The following is a 22,475-nucleotide window of genomic DNA, read 5'->3' on the forward strand; positions in this document are numbered from 1 at the left end:
GGCAGGTTTGGATGGAGGTCACGAATGGGGGCAGGTTTGGATGGAGGTCACGAATGGGGGCAGGTTTGGATGGAGGTCACGAATGGGGGCAGGTTAAGATGGAGGTCACGAATGGGGGCAGGTTGGAATCCCCACTTGGTGTCACAATGGTAGAACCTGAATTTGGAGATGGTGGTCTTGGAATTCTGGATCTATAATGGTTCTGCAAGGGATGGGTATCATTGGATTTAGTTGTATCATGAAGTCTAAATCGCAACTAGAATGCTGGGTGGTGCGCCCGGCTAAAAGGTGTCGGGGAGAACCCTGGGGTAACTGGGCAAAGCCGGGATCATTACAAATGCTAAAACCCTGCCGAGTATCTCCTTGCCGTCACCCACCCAGAGAGCAGATAAATGGCAGCGCGTATGCTTTGCCCATGCGTCGGTGACGCTTTTGTTCCCTCTCATTGTTTCCAGGTATAGGAGGGACTTGCTGTAATTTGTAGCTCCGTATTGTATTTCAGAATGACGCAGGATTGGATTCGCTCTCCTCACCCCACAGGGGAATTTTTATTTTAGCAGCAGAATCCTGGCGGAGGAAATTCAGATGCTCATTTACCTAATGAAATTTTCCGGCAGGCCATGAAATGGATCTGTGTGGCGTTTTATGCCAACCTTAGCAAATCAATTAGAGGCTGCGCCAAGCTGCGGCGCCCCTCCCCCTGCGTGTCCTACACCTGGCAACTCTTTATTACTTCTCAGCAATTCATAAACTGAAATATCTGATGACATTTCTGCAGGTGGTAACAACCTGCCACCAGGTGATCCCAACGGCCCCGGAGGGGAAGTCCTACATGTCCGCTATACTCACCCGGGACCTTTAGTAGTTTTCTGACATGTCGGGAACATTTTGCTGGGTTTTGTTTTAATTTCATACATTTTGTGTGTTACGGGCAAAAAAGAAATCGGCATAATCTCTCTCTAAGCTCTGATAATTACAGGGATTCTGAAGAACATGAAATTGTAATTTTCAGCTGGATTTTATCTTATTCTACTTTTAACTGTTGTATTGCTGCACACGCTTGATGGAAGGACGCAAAGGGAGCTGTGATTGGCTGATTAGGTAACTTGTGATAATTGGTTGTATTTTGTGCAATAGTTCCTGCGCTGGATATTGTGGTGCGGCTATAAGACTATGGCGTGATCTGCATTTATCTCTAACAGTAGTTACCTCCGTATTCTCCCCAATAAATATTTTTAGGCTCAGTGGGAGGAAGCAGAAGGCCGGTGGTGGCCCTTTTATGTGACCCAACTTTTCACCAAAAAACAGCCGGGTGGTTAGTAGAAAGTGCTGGGTGGTGCGCCCAGCTAAAAGGTGCCGGGGAGATCACAGCTTACCTGCTACCTTTCCATTGGCTGCTACTGAACTTTGCTTGGTTGTAGATCTGCCATTGCTGGTATCCAATAGGTGAAGTGAGTTGGATTATTTGTGTCCTGCTGGGTCTTGTGGTTCTTCTGTAATTTTAGGACACAGGCATGTGATGTTATAACTACAGGAGGAAGCACAGCACTTGTTTTTAGTACATACACAATCTATAAACATTCACTGACATAATATAGCAGATATTTTTCTGGCCATGTTGCCCATTGGATGTGTAGGTTGGTATCGGCATTCCTGGTGATATTTGGCACTGCTCTCACATAAAAGCGTTTGGTGGTGACTCTGCAACGCTTTGTGTTTTCCAGCATTTGAAATATTTTTGTACATTTTCTTACCTTGCAGTGATCTCCCCGGCCCCTTTTAGCTGGGCGCATCGCCCGCTACTTTTCAGTAACCGCCCGGCTGTTTTTAGGTGGTTACTGATTAGTTGGGTCACAATACCGGGGCTGCCACCCACTTGTAGTTTCTTCCCACCCGGTTTACAATATTTCTTGGTTGAGCACTGCCATATGATCCCCACAGAGGCCTAAATACCCATGGTCCTGGTTCACCTTTCCTGGTGCCTGCTGGAGATATTTGGGGAGTAATTGTCATATGGAGAACCCCGAATCCTCCGCCTTGGTCTGATATGACAGCTTCAGAGGTCGCGGTTTCCTGCGTTATCAGTGGCAGCCTTGCATTGTCACAGAACATTGCGACTTCCATTATAAAACCTTCCCACTTCATCAGACTGCTGCAGGTGGTAATGAATTTTCATCGCTGCTTTACATGGTGACGGCCCTTCAGATGTCTGAAAATTATACAGAGAAAATGGTTTCAATAATCATTCATGATATTCCGAGGCTTCCCGAACGTTAAATTGCGCAGAGAATTCCAGCAGACATGAGAAGCCTGAATGTCCAGAGAAGTGGGAAATGTTTTATGTAACCTTTTATCCGGAGACATTCTTGTTAGCTGGGATTTGGCCGGGATTGGGGAAGGTCCAGGAATAAGTGATGGCGCCCAGCGTGTTTAAGGCTGCGTACACACCTGCAATAATTGGCGGTGGATCCTTTATGATCGTTTCCAACAACAAAAACCTGCACGATGAATGAACGAGCGCTGTACACACATTCTGCTGTATGGAGAGGGGAGTTCGAGGAAGCGGCACCCCGCTGTGCTCTCCTGTTCACTTTCATTACGATCGTTCATTGTCTGTGAATCCGCCAGGACAGACAACGAGCGATGTACACATGGCAGATTATCATCCAATATCAGCCCTGAGGCAATTATCAGACGAGAATCATCTGACATGTGTACATAGCTCAACGTTCTGCCCAAATCCCAATTTAGAGGCCTTTTTGGCCCATTTGAATATCTAATTGGGTGGAATTATACATGAAGGTAAGTTGGTATTATAATTGTACCAAGAATACCAAAAGCCATTGCTGGCCACCTACCGTCCTGACCTCTCACTTCTGTCATTTCTAAGTAACCTCAAACAAGGATGCAAATTGGGAAAATCCCATCCATTCCTAATCTGCATACTTTGTCCCATTCATGGAGATCGCAGTAATGGCAGCTGCAGAATTATCGCCCATTTGAACTCTGAACCAGTAACATGCATTCAATGTGCAATAAAACAAAGAATGTTAAAGTGTCAGCAGTTTGGTTTTCTTTAGAAAGCAGCCACTGTCTGAGTAGAAAAGTCTGTCCCCTACCAGCTGGAATGGAAACATGGGGTCCCTTGCATACAGATCTGACAGCCCTGCTGCATTGGAGCTTTCAGTCAAGGTGAATCGTTTACCTATTGGCAGGACTTGGGCTCATCATTCACCTGACCCGGTCGCTTGTATACCGTTTGTGCATTGAGCTGGGTCATGGCCTATAATTGTCTTTCCGGTGCCATTTCGGTGCTTTATATGAAGCTTGGTGAATTACGATTTAATGAACAGGCCGCGGTGTATTAGAGGATCGAGCCGCGTCCTTGGACACAAATGATTTATCTCTGCCATGAATGGGCTGCTGTCATTCTGCTTTTATTTCTCTACATTTCTTCTGATCCCGGCAGTTCCATCGCTTCGCTGTCCTTTATTCGGTGCTTTCACCCGGCATAGTTTTATTTGTAGCCCGGCAGAGACCTACGGCTTTCCTCGGGAGCTTCTGGTGGTGGCTGGGTGATGCCTGATATTTTGTAATGAGAACCAAGCTTGCACCGTTTCTGGAGCCAGATTGTTCCCAAAACAGGAGTTATATAGCGCCAACATATTACGGAGCGCTCTACATTAAATACGGATACAGACAGTGACACAGGAGGAGGACCCTGCCCCGAAGAGCTTACAATCTAGGAGTGGTTAGAAAGTTGATGGAGTCATATCTAGCTGTGGTTCCCAATGACTGGAATATAATACTTGTGTGCAGGCACAGAGATTATGTTGCACCGTGAATATTCCAGCAGTAAAGTCTCTGATTTGCCATCTTTTCTGTAAAGTTTGGAGCTGGCAGATTTTGCAGCATTTCTTGCTGAGGGAGCGCACACAGGCTGAGGACGAAATCTGCTTCTTCCTTCAGTGTCCCGTCTCACTGTCTGCCTGACCAGGTACCGAGGGAAGGGGATTCCTAAAACACCACCAATGCAGGGATAACGTTCCACCAATGCTTTGACCCTCCCAAATGTTGGCACACTAGGTTAGGTATTTATTAGAACATAGACAACTCTGGCAGTGCAGAAATTATTAGTTTAGGAACAATTGCAGCACAACCTATCAGTCATGCAGCCGTCTCCTTTATTCAGCATGCATTGGGATGCACCTGAGATCGGCTTTGTGCTCTTTTCTAGTTTCTAGAAGAAGCTGTCACATGGTAGTTGTACTGCTTCTGTTTTACAAAACTACCGATAATTCTGTAAGAATGAGCACGGAGCTGTCTGCATTTGTCTTTCTGCATTCATTTTTATTTGCTAAAAAAACATATAAATCCATTTGGGTGCACTGAATTCTGGCAAACCCTCATATTGCACAAAAGCCAGTGCTGCGTGTATCCTGCGCCGAGCTGGTAAAGGGAACCAGTAGGACCGCTGCCCCCTACAGGCTGCCAGCAGGAAGGTGAAGGAGGGGGCAGAGAAGAGACCCATCACCCTGCACAAGCACAGTGCGCAGAGTGACCGGTCTGTATTGTAGGAATCTTCTGCAGGGAATGCGCCTCTGAGGATGATGGATCAGCAGGAAATACACAAAGTAACAATACACATGGACCTGGCTTCATTTTCAGGTTTTAGGATTTTTTGTTATAGGGAGATTTTTAAGATTTGAAACATTCGTCCAGGAGCCAGATAAATCATCTGAACTTTCCTATGTTCACTTCCCCTACCTTGCAACCTCAGAACCCCAAATACCTTCCATTGTGGGACATTTGCTGGACAGGCTAACCCTATTAAAGTCACGCTACCAAATCTCTACATTACCCTGAGAAAGCCACACGGGGAAACGCGTCGGAGAAGACAACTGCGTTCTCCAGATGATTTAACCCCACAAACATCACTACTATGTATACTCTACGTCCACTTGCAGCTACGTTTTGTCTGCAATGGCTCCTAAGCAGTTAAGAAGGCTCTCTACCTCCTTTTGTTCTATGTACATTGACCTGGCAATAATATAATGGGACTTTTGGGTTACACCTTTCCTTTAAATAAATAACAATAGCAATATTGTAACTCTCGTTATACAATCACAATGTATATTCCGGGACCTTTGAGACCAATGAGATGTCTAGCTGAAAATGGAGTTCTATCTTTGTGTTCAGGGATCATTTTATGGCCGCCTCTTCCTGAGAATGAAGCAAACTCTTCCCTCGGATCCCGGGACTCAGATCGTACAATTTGCGCAGTGCCGTGTTTTGGGATAAGAATCCCTCCCAGGTCGTTTAGAGAACCCTCGAAGCGCGTGAGTTGCGGATTAAGTATTACGTGGACGGTGTTGGACCTCACATGTGACCCGGCTTATGAAGCATGTGCTCTGATTGCCAACATACACTGGCACCGAGTCTATGTAGGTCACAAGGGACAGAATTAAAACTGCAAATCCCAATCTTACCCCTCATTTTACAGCTGCAAAGCCACAAATGCAATACGAGATTGTGGAACAGAACTCTTGGATGTAAAAATAAAATCCAAGTGAATGATAACACCATAAAAGTTGTGCGTGGAAGAGAACTTTTATTGCGCTGTCCTGTGTAAGATGTCAGATATTATTTTTGCTTATCTCAGGTGAAGATCTAATGTGTCCAGTGGTCCCAAGATGTTACCAATCTCATGGCAGATTGATGAACGGCTGATCGGGATGACCACTGAGCATTTCTATGGAGGGGAACGCAGTGGGGTGCCACTTGCTTGCCCCCTCCATTGAACAGAACAGCTCTGTGTGTGCAGAGGTCATTCATTCATCTGATCACAAAAAATAATTTCCAGCAACAATCATTGGACATCTGTGGGACCTCTGTACGAGGCTGCAGACACCAATGCCAACTGTTCCTGTTCCTGACATGGACTAGGAAGGGGGGGGGATTCAGAGAGGACTGATAGCGCCCCCTATGTTTGGGCAGCAGTGGTGTGTTATGTCTGGTTTTATAATTGTTCTTCATGCAGTACTGGGTGCCATTCTCAGGCCGACGACCCTGAACCGTGCTTGTGCAAAAATATATTCAAAACAGCCGCACAGAATGTTACAAAACCGGAAATGCCTGGAAAGAGACCTTCATGGCAGAATCTCCGGGTTTATTATGAGGAGCAGACATAGGTTACAATGTGGCATGGTAGTGTTTTGGGTTTGTCTAAGATTTACGGTCCATTTGCAGACAGGTGAGGGTTTTGTATGCAGGTGAGGTCCGGCTGTGGGTGCTGACACATTGTGATCCATCGATGATCCTAAAAATCACTGTTAGTCTGCAGCTGTCAGTGGCTCTGCCTGTCTGTGATCTCCATAGCAGTTTTTTTTTATAAATATATCCTTAACAACTCCTGTTTTTCTTCTTTCCAGGCCCTTGCCGCCAATGCCGCAGCAGGATTTGCCGTGTCGGAGCCCCAAGTGGCCATGTTCTGTGGAAAATTAAACATGCACGTCAACGTTCAAACCAGCAAATGGGAGCCGGATCCCTCGGGGACCAAAAGCTGCTTCACTAAGGAGGAAGACATTCTGAAGTACTGCCAAGAGGTGAGTGCCACGAAACCTTCGTCATTGTCCTTTATACCAGAGATGAGCCGATCCATATACCTGGATTATTGTGTGTTGTTAAATGATTGCCATGAACACAAGAAGACATCTCTGCAGCCTGTGAGCTGCGTCAATATTATTAAAAAAAAAAAAGGATTTATATAGCGCCAACATATTACACAGCGCTGTACAATAAATAGGGTCATTACTACACAGACCTCCAAAACTCCACCAAAGCCCCCCTGCTTGCTAAATACTTTAATGGTTTGAATCAGCAGGGCCCTTGGTCCCCCTAAATAAAGAGAGTAATAACACCAATATATAATATGTATGTGTGTGTTATATATTCTGCCCTCCTGTCATCACGTTCCTTGCAAGCTGCACTCCCCATTGACTGTCAGCCTTGCTCGAGGGAACAACTGCACAAAAACTGGGAGAGGAGTCTATGTGCAGTTGTTCAGGGGGTTGCACGAGACTTTTACCTAGATTTAGGAACCGGAACTAGTTTAATTAAAGGTATTAATAATCCTAGAGCTTTATTTATTCTGTATTGTATATCTTCCTGGAGTTTAGCTTTAGTGTGTTGGCTTGTATGCAGGTTTATGTTTCAGAAGCACAATGAGTCCCAATCCTCAGACATGCAGCAGTTGGAGCAAAGCGCCTTCTCCAGTTTCAGTCTCAGAAATCACATTGAATAGAATTGTTTGGTTATAGTGCTGCTTAGTTTCTATATCCAAGGCTCTTTCTGCACAGCTAGTGATAGATGACCCAGTCTTCTCCCCAGAATTTTGTTTTGTGAGTCAACTTTTCAGTAACCACCCAAAAACAGCCAGGTAGTTACTAAGTGCCGGGTGGTGCGCCCAGCTAAAAGGAGCCGGGTAGATCACTGTGATCCACCAGTGTTCCCTATAGCAATGCTTGTATCCTATTATCCTCAGGAATGTTGGTAGTAGGGATTGTTAAACTCTGTATAAGTTAGGGCAGCAGGTTGTGCTTGTACTTGTATTGACTCATCGTCTGCTTTCCTTTTCCATCATTTTGCAGGTGTACCCTGATTTCAAGATCACCAATGTCGTGGAAGCCAACCAGCCAGTTAGCATTGATAACTGGTGCAAGAAGGGCAAGAAAAACTGCAAAGGCCACAGCCACATCGTAGTGCCCTTCAAGTGTCTAGGTGTGTATCTGCATCCTTATTGTCCATACCAAACCACAATATGGCTCTCGCCTACTGGACCATGCAGCCTTAACTTAGCTTTACCAAAGGCATAATGATCTTTATGTTCAGTGTTTTGATTTATTTCTCAGATTTCTGAATATAAGGAATTTATTCTGTTAGCTTTGTGAATTGAACCTGTTATAAAGGGGAGCTCCAGCTCACAGGGGGGATGATTGAGATCTTTTGTCATGTCCTTTGGTACTCTTGTCCCTTTTTCTGAACACTGACATTGGATCTCACCATCATAATAAAAAAAGAAAACCCCAAAAATGAGTGATAGGTTTTTGGTTGGCACTGCCCCCCAGTCCAATGAATCGCAGTCCACTTCTTGCAGGGCTGTGCATTGGGTCATCTCCACAGTTTCAAGACTTTATAAAATAAATCACATTGCTGGTCGCTTGAGAATTTATGTATTCGGTTTGTACGCACGACCGATTGGAGCATCAAGGTCAGAGCTGTTGGTTAGCCAGAGTCATGTCCATTAATGATTTATTGAGTGTGAACGGTCACGGTCTTCTGACCATCGCAGCAAACGGAGGAAGCCGTTAATTCTGAATTAATTTCCATGCATGTGACAGTCGACACTGTACCGGCCCAAGATTTATTCCCTCAATACAAGAAAGCTGCATCTTCAGAGAAATTACCTCCATGTGTCACCCCGCTGTCCCCTCTTCTTATTGTAATATCAAAAATATTCAACACTTGTCAGCCCCATAACCATTCTTATAACTAGGAAACATTTTATTTCTCACCGGGTTAGAATGCAGAAATCTGGGGCCATTCTGCTTCTCGAGTGGGACGACAATCTTTGTCTTAAGACTCCCCTTCATTATATTGTACTGTGCAATCTTTACCTACAGATTTTACTTTGTTATATCCTTTACTGATGACTTGTCTTTGTATTTGCAGTGGGTGACTTTGTAAGCGATGTACTTCTGGTTCCTGAGAAATGCAAATTCTTCCACAAAGAGCAGATGGATCGGTGTGAACGTCACCAGTACTGGCAGAATGTTGCACGAGAGGTAACCGAGTACTGACCTTATCAATCTGATCTCTCACTAATATAGAATAAATAGTTGTATATATTGTACTATATATTATTTAATATAATATACCCCTGGACCTCAGATCAGTGCTGGTCCATGGCTGGTGAGTTTGGGGCCGTAAATGACAGGAGGCAGAAGCACCGGCAGCCCTCCTTACATTGCTCCAGTATTATCAGCTAGTGTGCTGACAGGAGGCCGAGCTGCTGAAGATGGCGGAGTAGTGTAAGCTGTACATATACCGGGCCCTGCTGTCGGAAAGGTTGGGGACCACTGCCATAACAGTCCTTTCAGTAAAGTGTTTCTCTTCCCCGGCACTGGAATTGGAGTTGTATTTTGTTGGCTTTGTTGCTGACAGACTTCTTGGCCACCTCCTTCCTGTTAAAAAAATAAATTATAATAACATATATATATATATTTTTATTAAGTGGTATATTTATTGGTTCTGGTTTTTAAATTTTTTCTGGCCAAAACCCTTGTAATAAAAATGTACAGGAATGTAAAGGATTGCACCAGAGCCTGCCAGCTTTCCAGTGCTGGGATTCTGGGATTCTCCCTGTCAGCCGGATTTCTGGTGTAGGCCATATAGTTGGTAATTTTTATAAAGATTTGAGTTTAGGTAGTTATTTCATTTAAAAAATTGATTTATGGACTATTGATATTTACATAATGATTTCACATTATCCCACAGGCTTGTATGACTGAGGTCATGGTCCTGCATAGTTATGGAATGCTGCTTCCATGTGCCGTTGATCGGTTCTATGGCACAGAATACGTCTGCTGTCCCCAGGCCAAGAAACTGGCAGAGCCTCTGTCCAAGGAGGAAGAGGAAGATGAAGAGGAGGAAGAGGAAGATGAGGATGACTATGAGGCTTACAAAAGGTAATATTTACTTTCATGACCATATTGTGTGCTTCAGCTTGATCCTATAAAGGCAGCACAGTAACCTAGAGCTACACACAGTGACCTGATCATTCCCACAGGGATCTCTTCCCCCCAAAATCTGGCCTTAGACTGAAATAATGACATATGACTATAGGGGGAACATTAGATTGTGAGCTCATTTGAGGGACAGCTAGTCACATGACTATGAACTTTGTAAAGCGCTGCGTAATATGTTGGCGCTATATAAATACTGTGTAATAATACCAATTTGGTTTCTTTTATTTGTAGTGAATTCCCAACTGAAGCTGATGTGGAAGACTTCACAGTTGCTGTTGAGGATGAGGAGGAGGAAGTGGAGAATGAAGATGAGGCTGTAGAAGATCGTGATTATTATTATGACAATTATAAGGATGAGGATGAATATAACGATGAGACGCCCTCAGAAGCCACTAATGAGCGCACAATGTCCGATAAGGAGATCATTACTGACGTTAAAGGTGAGGAGATAATGAGGGGACAATTAACCCAACCAACTCCTTGAATTGCTGTCCGGAAAACCTGTAGTGTTTTCAGTGATATTTACCTTTCTGATAAAGCTCTGAATAGTGAAGGCTTTAAAGATGACCTGTATAGGGGATGCCGTGCCCGATAAAGACAGAACACACCGGGCGATTCCTCCTTATTGCCTGCGGCCTCAATATAGCCAGATCCCCCTGCAGAGCTTTGCTTCCTCGTGACATTGTTCTAAAGAAAAATGGGGCTTATAAAATTGGAGGAAGCTCCCACAGAATGGATTAAAGGGAAATATCTGCTGCTGTTATTACATAACTGTCTTCCATATAGTAGGTGCTAATTCACAAACACTAGTAAGGAAAGATGGCGCCAGACTGGGGCTATTTCCCAAAACAACCATTAGGAGTTTGGAACTGGTCCATTTACTCCCCAGTTTCTTACTATCTGTCTTGGTAAAAGTAGCTCTGCCTATTGGTAAAAAGGGTGGAGTTTTGCCGTGGCACCTCGCCTCTGACTCTTACCACCATTTGTAACCCATCTCCTCACAGCTGTCTGCTCTCAAGAGGCCGCAACTGGGCCCTGCCGCGCCATGTTTCCACGCTGGTACTTCGATCCTGAACAGGAAAAGTGTGTCCAGTTTATTTATGGCGGCTGCGGTGGCAACAGGAACAATTTTGAGTCGAAGGACTATTGCATGGCAGTTTGCAAAGTCATGAGTAAGTCATGGGGGCCCTCGGCCTCCTGTCTCCTGGAGCCAGTTCACCAGGTTGATTATGGTGACACCGGCCTGTCTTTAACCCTTTAATTCCCAAAGTCATCCATATTAATATCCATGTAACTGCTTCATTTCTGCATTAAAGAGGACCAATGCTCTGTGGGCTGATGTTTTGAGGAGAGAGAGATCGGGTCCTCTTGTTGGCGCCTAATCTAAATGTTGGTTCGTTCTCGGCAGCTTCTGCATTGCTTTTCAGGTGTTAACATGTTTACTTGCTAGTGCAACCTGTAACACTATCGCTGGTGCTTCTCGTATGTGGAATTAAAGGGTTAAGGATCCCAACATGTGCGCAGTGTCCATGTTACAGCATCTGTTTCTCCTCCCTGTTTGCTTTATGCTTCATCACTTAAAATGTACACGTCATGTGACACTATTATGGGAAATGCGGACCCTCTACATCACCAGTGCAAGGATCTGGATTGATGCCACTAGTCAGCAGCTCTTGTCTTTGCATTTTTGGCACAAGCAAACTGAAGCACTATTTGAAAAGACATAAACTAGGTAAAATGGTGAGAAATTGGGGAAGACTGAAACCTTCAGGTGCAACTTAGGGCAGAAATGTTGTACAAAGCAGGGCAGGTGATGGTGAAGGAAGGATGAACAGAGCATGTTACTTCTAGTAAAATAAAATCTGGGAAGGCGTTTGTCCGCCCTCTGGATTACATTTTCAGTGTAGTTGGTGGGGGACTTCTTACCTGGCTCTCTGCTTGGCTTTACTTGTGACTGTTATGGAGACAGGGAGGCCATTGTGTACTACAGAGATGGGGCACTCAAGTGAGGATGTCAAGTGATGGGGCACAATGTCCAATCTGTCCTCTCCTGGGCACTTGTATCGGCATTACACACTACAATGTACAACTGACTTCTTTTTCCTGGAGGGAGCACTGGCAGCGAAATGATTACATATCCTGTCATTAGTCTGCACCAATGCATTGTGGAATAATGGAGGAAGAAGACTTTCGTGTGACTAGAGCAGTGTTTGAGTTATCCATTGTCTTGGTTTGTGTAGATAGCACAAATTATTTCCTAGGCTACGTACACACGTCAGATGATTCCCGAACGAGAATCTGGTGTGTGTACAGTGCTCGTCGTCTGAACAACCTTCCTGGCAGATCCATGGACGACAGACGAGGAACGATCCTAATAGAAATGAAAGGGAGAGCACAGTGGGGTGCCGCTCTCCCCTCTCAATAGAGCAGAATAGTGCTTTATGTACAGCGCTCTTTCATGCATTGTGCAGTCTTTTGTCGTTGGAAAGGATTTTTCACAATATTTTCTAACGACAATTATTGCATATGTCTAACCTTAGATCAGTTTTATCGGTGATGCCACTCACACTTTAGATCTCTCTAAGTGTTGTGAAAAGGGGTAACCGTTTCTAAAATAGATGAAAGCTGTGCAATTTTCTCATTTTCTGCTGCTTTGCTACTTTCAGTATCCTAATCCAGTGTCCAGGCTGGGGATTAGTAATGGATATAAATACCATTCCTAATGATTCTTTCTTTTCTCCAGTCCCTGCCACCTCTGCTCCTCCTGATGATGTAGATATCTATCTGATGACCCCAGCCGATGACAATGAGCATGCTCGCTTCCAGAAAGCTAAAGAACAGCTGGAGGTGCGACACCGCAACAGGATGGACCGGGTGAGTCCAGGGCCTGGTGAGCAGATAGAGGGGAGGCTTTTATTCTTGTATTGGGGTAATTGTGTTCTAATTCTCCTCTTCCTTCCTCTCCAGGCCAAGAAAGAGTGGGAGGAAGCCGAGCGACAGGCCAAGAACATGCCAAAAACTGAGAAACAGACCCTAATGCAGGTAAATGGCTCTCTGTTCCAGATGTGGCCAGGATGTGGGTAAATAATTTCAAAGCTTTAGATTCCTGGTAACTCAATTTCCAGATATCATTCAGGACAGCCTAGATGTGTGTATGTATGTCATTTGCAGCTTTTAGTCCCCATGAAAGAGGTTTCCTGTATCTGATAAGTTGAAAGATTATCTGCCCTATGCATTTTGCAGGGTATATAAAGCCCAGAGAGAATAGAGGTATTTATTATTGGTACTACAGCTTTGCTGTATTAGAATTATAATTTTCAATTAGGTATTAAAGGTATAAAGGAATACAAATAAGAAATAACAATGTAAACCAATAAAGTCAATTCACTTCAACTCGGAGGTCCCTAACATAGACAAGCAGGTGTCCGTGCCGGTCTACATACAATGCAAGGAAGGAACCCACAAATGTACTGTATTCCAATGTTTTATGTAAGATTATACCGCATCTGCTGCAGGTTATTTGTGAAGCACAGGTGCTGTATTTCCTCTGGACCTTTGGATTCTGTTTAATTACCGCTTGCTTGGTCCTTCCTGCAGTGCTGTATACAATACAGATGATGTAATTCCAGCCCATTGCAAGCCGAGCAAGAAATTGGCCAGTGTCTGCAGGTTGTGCATTATCTAGAAGTCATCTTTGTTCACCTTCTTGGCATCGAACAGAGATTACAGAGGGAAAATTGCTGTTTTTTATTCCTGCATTTCATTGGCTTTCTGCTGAGCTTTTCCCGACCTTTTTGCTGCTTTCTTGTAGTTGAGGAGCAACTTTCACCGGCTCTCATATTCTGAAGTGTTGAGAGTTTCATTAATGTCCTTTCCTTCCCTCTCGTCCTTCTGCCACCTGTAAAACCAGCGAGGTGTAACCTGCATTGAGAATTTCATTACCGTTAACGAGTATCTGCTATAATGAGGAATGTCGGGGCAGTAAAAGCAGAATCTGCTAATGACATTCACCTGAGAGGGAATTTTAACCCTAAGACGGATGATCTGGCGTCCTGTCCTTCATTGCCCGGTATTTAGATAACATCTGTAAGATATAAATTGTTCTAATCAGTAATCCATTCATCTATTTAGCATTACCAGGCCACGGTGAAGGCTCTGGAGAAGGAGGCAGCACACGAGAAACAGCAGCTTGTGGAGACTCACCTGGAGCGCGTGGAGGCCATGCTGAACGACAGACGCCGAATTGCCCTGGAGAACTACCTGTCAGCCCTGCAGGCTGAGCCCCCTCGTGTGAGTCCCCCCATGCATGGCTCCCCAGAGATTGTGATATGAAAAATGGGAATTATGTTTTTATAGTTGTTGTCATTCGTTTCCTAATATTTCTTCTGGTTACATATTTCTATACAAATTAAACATTTTCATAGGGCTGCTAAATAAAGAAATCATATTCTTTGTATAGTACATAAACATACAATGCAGGGCTGCAGATCTGCCCCGCAGATATTACACTTTAATGTTAACTCTTTTTATACAGAATGTGCTTTTCTGTTCATTATTTTTGTCTCATTATTCTGTGTCCGGTTCTCTCGCAGCCTCACCGCATTCTGCAGGCCCTGAAGAAGTACGTTCGTGCAGAGAACAAGGACAAGCTGCACACAATCCGCCATTATGAGCACGTTCTCACCGTGGATCCAGAGAAGGCGGCACAGATGAAGTCCCAGGTAGGGAATTGGCACAATCTGTGTGAATATTGGTGTATAGGTGTTGATGGCAGATCAATATCTGACTAACGGGCAGAAAGAATTTTCCCAGCCGTCCTCTGATATGTAAACCACGTATCACGGTTGATGAGCGCTTGTTGCCCAGGTGAAGGCCTCATTGCTCGGTCATACCCTTGGCTTGCAGGGCTAGCTGCCTGTCCATTGTCTAGGTGTTTTCTAATGAAATGTACACATTGCCTGAGAATTGGCTCTCTGTTTATCTTTCCTTTCAGCATTGTGTACAATGGCTCGCAGTACTGCAGGTGTCGCATGTTTCATGCGCCCCCTAGAGGTGCAGCTGTCATAACTCTAATGCAAAATCCATTCATCATGACTTTAAAATGGCTGCTAAGTCGTACGTTAAGATATTCCTCCATTGCAGTCATCATATTCCTCACTCTTTTACTGGGTGACATCTCAGAAACAACTAGAATGGGACTTTTCCAAGCTGAGGAATTCAAAATCTTCCCTCGCCCACCTTAAAATTCAGCATCTTATCCTGATTCTGAATCAGAGGAGCAAAAGGAAACCAAGCACATATTACAGACCAAAATGTGCAATAACCAATCTGAGCAAAGAACATTTGGGTGGAAAGTTTAGCAAAAATGAGCAAAAAGCGCAGCAATTCTGGGGTTCATTTTGACGTTTTGGTGCCCTTTCACTAAATAGAAATGATGGGGAAAAACGAATCTTTAAAATGGAAGATAGCGCTGGGCAGTCACATCATTCTGTAAAATAGGACCCATCGCATTCTACCTTTATCAAACATATCAAATTTATTTCTCCAGGAACCTCTAAAAATAATTACCATATCTATAGCTTACTTATTACTATATGTATAGCTCATTAAAGCATTGATAGTAACTTGCAATAAAAGAAGAAAATTAAGGAAAATGATAAACCAGAACTGCTGCATTAAACAAATGTGTTCTTCAGTAATGATAAAGGTAGAAAATTGTAACTTTCCCTCACATTGATGGTTGGTGGTCATTGGGCCCTTAGCCAGTGAAATGAGCGCCCTCCCGGATTGGTTAGTAGTAGAAGGGAGGGGACCCCCTGACCTTGGTAATCATTGCAGGTGAAGAGCCTCATTACACTCATTGAAGGAATTCTCCCTTATAAATAGCAGAAGTGATAATTAGGTGAGAATATCACAGGCACATGTAGACATTATATTCCCATTATATAACACAATATTGTCCATTATTCCCATTATACAACACAATATTGTCCATTATTCCCATTATACAACACCATATTGTCCATTATTCCCATTATATAACACAATATTGTCCAATATTCCCATTATACAACACAATATTGTCCATTATTCCCATTATATAACACATTATATTCCCCAAATCCGTGTCAGCTGTTCACCATAAACAGAAAGCTTTTTCTGAAACCCTCTGATCCATATAATCAATTTACCTCTTGGTGCCTTTGTGTTACAGGTGATGACCCATCTCCATGTGATTGAAGAAAGAATGAACCAGAGCCTCTCCCTCCTCTACAAAGTGCCGTACGTGGCTGAACAGATCCAGGATGAAATTGGTAAATATCTTTGTGTGTGCTGTGACTTGTCCTCTATTATCTGAGGCTGGAGGAACTTCATACCTCCTCCTTTCTCTCTATACAGATGAGTTGCTTCAGGAGCAGAGAGCAGACATGGACCAGTTCACGTCCTCTTTCTCGGAGTCACAGGGTGATGTCCGGGTGAGCTCGGAGGAGAGCGAGGAAACTCCTGTGAGGGAAGGGAAACCTTTCCGGCCTTTCCAGGTCAAAACATACCCAGCCATCACTGAATCTGAAGGTATTTTACAGTAGACCATTCTGTATATCAATCATTGTACATATAACGGGGACCTGTAGATTCACATGGCTTCCATAGGTAGTCTCCTTTTGAATAAGTAAATCTATATACAGTACATACCACACACGTTTAAAGGATGCTAAATAAAAATGTCTCCTAGCATTATGGGTTATAGGGTTTTACCAAGACTTACCTGATGAACACATACTGAGCAGATATACAAAGGTTTAGTGGCTCCTTTTTCCTATGTTTATGGCCACATCCGGTGTTGCCAAGTATTAGCCAACACTCTCTGCTATGGCACCCTGTGCAAGGCTCTGATTGGCTGTTTAGGTCTCCTGATAGGGCCCCAGGACAGTTGTGCTTTGTTATAATGTTTTCCTTTGTGGTCACAAGCACAGGGAACATTGCTGGGAGCAGCAGAGCTTGAAATATTCCCCATGGCCAGTCAGTTATTATTGTGGTGGTATACACAGAACACATGGAGTGCAGATAATAAACTGAAAGATGGACGGTTCCTAAGCCTGGCCGAAGCCAATGGACCTCTATGACATTATTAACGTCAGAAGTTAACGCAATGATTTGTAAACTCTGAATAATACATTTGTGTAACTATTTTTTGTCATTTTGTGTCCTAGAACATGTCTGGTGTATATGTGTGTTTGTGTGCTTCTGTATCCCTAAACCATTTTATTCACAGCTAGACATTTGTAGACCTCTGGACCACATTGCAGTTTGTGTAGCCCATGTGTCCCCTCGCACACATTCACAACACTGTGCTGCCACCATCACTGTCCCCACTCTTGTTGTGCTGCATGAATCCTCCCTCCTGCCGGAGCCACTGGAAAGCTTTGTGCACAGCGGCGTGTCGCAGGGGGCGGGGGCTACGCTCACACGTGAATCCTGATGCTTTCACAATTTTATTTTATTTTAATCTTTTTTTTTCTCCTTTTCTATCTTTTTGTTTTTCCTTATTCCCCGTTTCCTCACCCCTTCGTCTAGAAGCGTCACAGGACTCCTACCTGCCAGTCAGAAAAGGTTGGTTGCTCTCTCGCACTGTCCCCCATTCCATCTGTCAGCTCACTTTGGTTTCCATGATCCTTTTACCGTCTTCTGAAGGCAGCAATTCAAATCTTCTACATAATAAAGGGTCAGCCTGTAGAAAAGTGATATTTGTTCTATGGTTGGAGTTTGGTGGAGGGATTTCTAGCCGGTGGCATTGGATTATTTTCACCCATATTGGAGTGTTTTTCTTCCTGCTGATTTCTGTAAAATATAAAATCCAGCAGGCAGAGGACCCCCAGTGAATGTGCAGACCGGGAATCCCAGCTCCACCACACACTGAACTATCACAATCTGTAGGACTGATCCAATGTAATCAATGCTTGTGGTGATCGGATGATTCTGGTGTTCTTTGTATCTTTTTGGTGAGTTGCTGACTTCCTCCTGGTGAAGGGATGTTACTCCTGCTCCCATTTTCTCAGTTATCATCCAAACTTTAACCATCTTTGTACAATTTAGGAGGTGGTGGAGATCGGGGGGTGGCGGGGGGGTTTAATTATTTTCGAGCTGCAGCCATGTGATTGAGCTGAGTGTGTAATGCAGCATCCAGGCCGCAGGCAGTGTTCACCTCATGTCCAGTCATGCATACCTGCCTTACCGGTTCCATGAGTGTTAGCTATATGTTTTTATTATTTGACTTCCAGGGTTAGGAGTTTACACCAATGAGAGATCTCTGTTTTATGCTAACATGTCTATTGTGTTTAATAAGACATCATCTGGATAGCTGGGAGGGTGAAGGCTTAGCAAGTATTGGATGGCCGCATTTATTCAATACACCGCTGAGGGCCTGCATTGCATAGTCCTGTTATTAAATACATACAGAGCGTAAACTAACTTCACGGGGTTCATGCAAAATGAGCAGAGGGCTAACCAGTACAGGCCGTCTGGGATTATCGTTCTGGGAGTGATAGACGTTCCATAGACAGGTGAACCTTGTGTGCTGTGACATGCCACAGTGATGCTGCTAGGTTTAAAATGTCATTATAGAGCCCATTATTACCCTTCCCACTGCCAGTCCTCAGAATCGTCACTCATGTTGAAGATCCAGCCAGCAGATTTCATCTATGGGGCAGCAAATGATCCAGGAACTGGCACTGGGACAGTAAAGTGTAAACTCTTCTCTTTTGTGGGGGTCAGGTTGCATGTCAGTGGCCTGGTCAGATCTGAATTGGGGGATTTATAGGCCAAGTTGCTGCATTACTTATGAGATTCTCCATCTCACACATGGCTGCTCCTCCAGGTAAAATCATTGTTTTCTGCCAACTTTAAAATATTCCAAAAATCTGAGCTTCTTTCTGTTCTCCCAGGATCTGGAATGGCCGACAACAAACCTCTGATTGGAGCCGAAGAGAAAATTCTGAACAGCAAAAGCAAAGCTGATAAAGTGGTGAGTTTCCTGTATTCTTATTAATAATATTATTATTAATCAGGATTTACATAGCACCAACATATTATGCAGCGCTGTACATTAAATAGGGGTTACAAATGACAGATAGTTACAGACGGTGACACAGGAGGAGGAGAGAACCCTGATCTGAAGAGCTTACAATCCTGTATGATGTTTTATCCACAAATCAGATTGCTGTACTGGACAGGTGAACAGATTTGTGACTGATGGTACACAAGCCAAGTTGTCTTTTATCTAAGAAATGACGTGCAGGGATGGTAATGGTTCCACGTGCAGTCCCAGTGTATCAGAGCTTGTGTGGCGATGTTTGGTGATTCCACTGATGGGAGTCCCGAGTCTCCGACTGATAACTTGTATAGGGGAGGTCATGTGATGTGTTTTGTACCCATCCATTGAATAATAGCACCGATAGCGCATCATTGTGATCACCCCAGTTCCAGGTTGCTTTGTGTTCTCCACCATTATCCACCTTCCTTTCACTTCTCTAATTGTTGCAGGTGATTGATGAAACTCTGGACGTGAAGGAAATGATCTTCAATGCTGAGAGGGTCAGCGGGTTGGTGGATGAGCCGGTATGTAACCATGATCTACTAAATGTTCTTATTTGTCAGATAAAACCTCATTGGGATGCAGCATACATATACCAGAGTGCAGCTTTGTGATGAGAAGAGCTCGGTAGATCTGTGGTATTTTTATAATTATGATGTTATATTGTATAAACCAGGGAATGGTAAATCTGTCTGGGGCCACCTCCTATGTTATAGATAACCCATTCCAAAAAATGTATTTCCGATTTTCAAGGTACCTTTCATTAACTCCCCTAGCAGTAATCCCAGGACTCGGGGTGGATTTTACCTGCAAATAACGGTAATCCTGAGTCACAGTCCAGGTAGCTTTAACCTAAAGAAAAGAAACCCACTTACCTTGCTCCGTTGTCGTCCCCGCACTTCCTGGGGACACGTCCTGCTCCTATGATCCGAGACGATCTCTGGGGTTTCCCGGTGACATTGGTGCGGGCAGATCGGTGGGAAATTGAAATATTTTGTATGGGATTCAATACAAAATAGCTGTATTAAGTCCAATACAAAGAAATTTTATTATATTAAATATATAATTTTATTATATATGCTACTGTACAGTTACATTACATGTTTAAATATTTTTTAAAGATTTTTTTTTTTTTTAGTTCATTAAAGTTTAATAATTTATTCAATATTGGACATATTTCAGTGAGTTATGCCTAAAAATAGCCCACAATGTAAAATAAATTTCCGTGCAAAAAAAATGAACAGAATTAGAACGCTAAGGAGGTTAATTCATGGTCACAATAGCAAAAAATCATAAAAATATATTTCCTAAACCTCTTAAAGAACAAGCAGACAGTTTACAAATATTCTGTAATTAGGTCTCATCAGCATTTCGCGTGAGATGATATAACCAATTTCTAACCTTATACTTTATATTGATAAAATCGCAGATTGTCACAAGGAGAGCCAAGCAGACAGCCAGACATTGCTGGCCAGTGGGAAGAATGTCCCCCTTACAGATTGCCAACAAGCTCCTTTGTGATAAATCAGTTTTATGCCGCTCTTTGCCCCTCATGTATGAATGCTTCTGATGAATTTAGCTGAGAGGTGCAGGTCAGGTTTTCAGCTTTTCATATTTTGGACCTGCTCATGTGGGGCAATCCTGAAATCTTGTCCTGCAGATACCACACGGAGTATACACTAGCCTGACATGTTGAATGTTTTTTCCATTCTTTTATAAGGAATATTACGTTCGCTTACTGAATCTTTGAACCCACAGGAGACGGAGAGTCTGCGCAATGAATTCAGCTTCAGCAGCAGCACCTTGATTGGCCTCCTGGTTATCGCTGTAGCTATCGCCACCATCATTGTCATCAGCCTGGTCCTGCTGAGGAAGAGACAATATGGCACCATCAGCCATGGCATTGTGGAGGTAACCTCAGACTGACCTGTTATTAATATTTATAAACAGGATTTATATAGCGCCAACATATTACGTAGCGCTGTACATTAAATGGAGGTTACAAATGACAGACAGATACAGACAGTGACACAGGAGGAGGAGACGACCCTGCCCCGAAGAGCTTACAATCTAGGAGTTGGGGGAAGTATCACACAATGGGGGGGGGGTCATTACTTTTACAAGGACATGTGATTTAGGAGAGAGGGGTTGTAGCCACATATTATGCCTGGTCTGAAGCTCATTATGGATTACCTACAACCTGATTGGGGTGAGCAGCACCTGGAAAGCGTACCATGAAATCATTTTATTTCCCACACTTGGGCCTTAAGCTGACCCTTCGGATGGACATTGTCCCTGAGCCGCAGTGCAGAGGAGGTGGTATCGGGTTCTTAGCAAAAAGGTCTTTTGTGCATTCCAATGTGTCCGGAGAGGGACCCCGAAGTCTGTGCTGACTTGATGAAATTGGTGACAAATGTGCGATGTTACAGCAGCAGGACTGGAGGATGGGATGTATTAAACGTGTCCTGTGTACTTCTATGCAAGTTTATGGTTGTGTGTAAGGCACCCGGTGACCTCAACCGCTTACAAAAGTGCAAGATATTCGGTTGGTTAGTCATAGAGAATAACAGATGTGAAGAAGGCTCGGCATTGTCAGGTATTCAGATGTGTCACTCTGCTGAGGATTAAAAATGGAGAATCTCTGAAGTTCCTGTTTGATAATTGACAGAATTATGCTGGGATGGGGGGTGACGGAGCTGTGCGGCCCATTGGGGGGGCGGGGGGCTGCAGTTGGGGTAAGAAGGGATAATTGGAGTGTGACGGAGCTTTACAGGGAGGAGAAGTTTTGATCTCCTGAGTTTTGCTTTGACATCAGTAATTCATTGTCTGTGTGGCCCTAAGTTTATCAACAATAAAATAACAACCGTACAGTACAACAATATTACAAAGAGGAAATTGCAGCATCTGTGCCAACGATAAAGCATTTATAATAGACAAGTGTACACAGAGTGGGAGATTACCAGAAGCTTCTTCTGTCACTAGATATCATTAGGATATTACAACCCATACAGGCCGATATAAAGTATTATTATATCATAAACTGGAGCACAATACCCAAAACAGAATGTTACATCACGCCCATTACCAGGCACCATAGGAGGCAGATCTGACGTACAATGGGTAACGGGTGTGCAGAGAGGAAATGAGGAAGAAGCGGGGTCTAGGGTGGGCTGGGAACTCCATTGATGCCAAGAAGAAGCTAGAAGCACATACGTGATTGGTCTAAATCCACAAACAAATCCAAGGGGTCCTAACTGACCCAAATGTATTCATGGACTCGCTGAGGATATCTCACAACCAAGCTATTTTCTGTTTAATTTCACTGCGGCCAGCGTAGGAGTAACCAACCGCCAGGCCTTTGCCAAAAACACTTTGGCTGCGGTGAACAAAGAGGTTCGTAATATAAACTGAGAATAGGTGCAGTCAGACGGTTTCAGGGGTCTCGGTCCGGCATTTGCAGAAAGAGCGGCCCATTAGTGTATAAGCAATTCGGTATCCATTACCTCGGGATGGTCCCAACAAATGTGGTGAAGAGTACGGGCCCTTGGAAGCCTCGGAAACACGTCCCATTTGTTACG

The 22,475-nt window shown here is 43.8% G+C and overlaps 1 protein-coding gene across 4 annotated transcripts in view; it reads left to right on the forward strand.

Moving 5' to 3' along the window:
* Positions 1-22,475, forward strand: part of APLP2 (amyloid beta precursor like protein 2) — a 40,303-nt gene that overhangs the window by 16,018 nt on the left and 1,810 nt on the right. The window contains exons 2-17 of one of the 4 annotated variants that reach the window (XM_072426523.1): positions 6,432-6,605; positions 7,650-7,779; positions 8,731-8,843; positions 9,556-9,746; positions 10,038-10,246; positions 10,811-10,978; positions 12,550-12,680; positions 12,774-12,848; positions 13,938-14,096; positions 14,399-14,527; positions 16,021-16,120; positions 16,206-16,379; positions 17,382-17,417; positions 18,749-18,828; positions 19,347-19,421; positions 20,656-20,808. In XM_072426523.1, coding sequence (XP_072282624.1) covers positions 6,432-6,605; positions 7,650-7,779; positions 8,731-8,843; positions 9,556-9,746; positions 10,038-10,246; positions 10,811-10,978; positions 12,550-12,680; positions 12,774-12,848; positions 13,938-14,096; positions 14,399-14,527; positions 16,021-16,120; positions 16,206-16,379; positions 17,382-17,417; positions 18,749-18,828; positions 19,347-19,421; positions 20,656-20,808 — 2,097 coding nt within the window. The remainder of the gene's footprint in view (positions 1-6,431; positions 6,606-7,649; positions 7,780-8,730; positions 8,844-9,555; positions 9,747-10,037; positions 10,247-10,810; positions 10,979-12,549; positions 12,681-12,773; positions 12,849-13,937; positions 14,097-14,398; positions 14,528-16,020; positions 16,121-16,205; positions 16,380-17,381; positions 17,418-18,748; positions 18,829-19,346; positions 19,422-20,655; positions 20,809-22,475) is intronic. The other 3 variants (XM_072426524.1, XM_072426525.1, XM_072426526.1) reach the window with 3 other exon arrangements.

The sequence above is a fragment of the Pyxicephalus adspersus genome, chromosome 11, assembly GCF_032062135.1.
Source record: "Pyxicephalus adspersus chromosome 11, UCB_Pads_2.0, whole genome shotgun sequence".
NCBI classification, from domain to species: domain Eukaryota; kingdom Metazoa; phylum Chordata; class Amphibia; order Anura; family Pyxicephalidae; genus Pyxicephalus; species Pyxicephalus adspersus.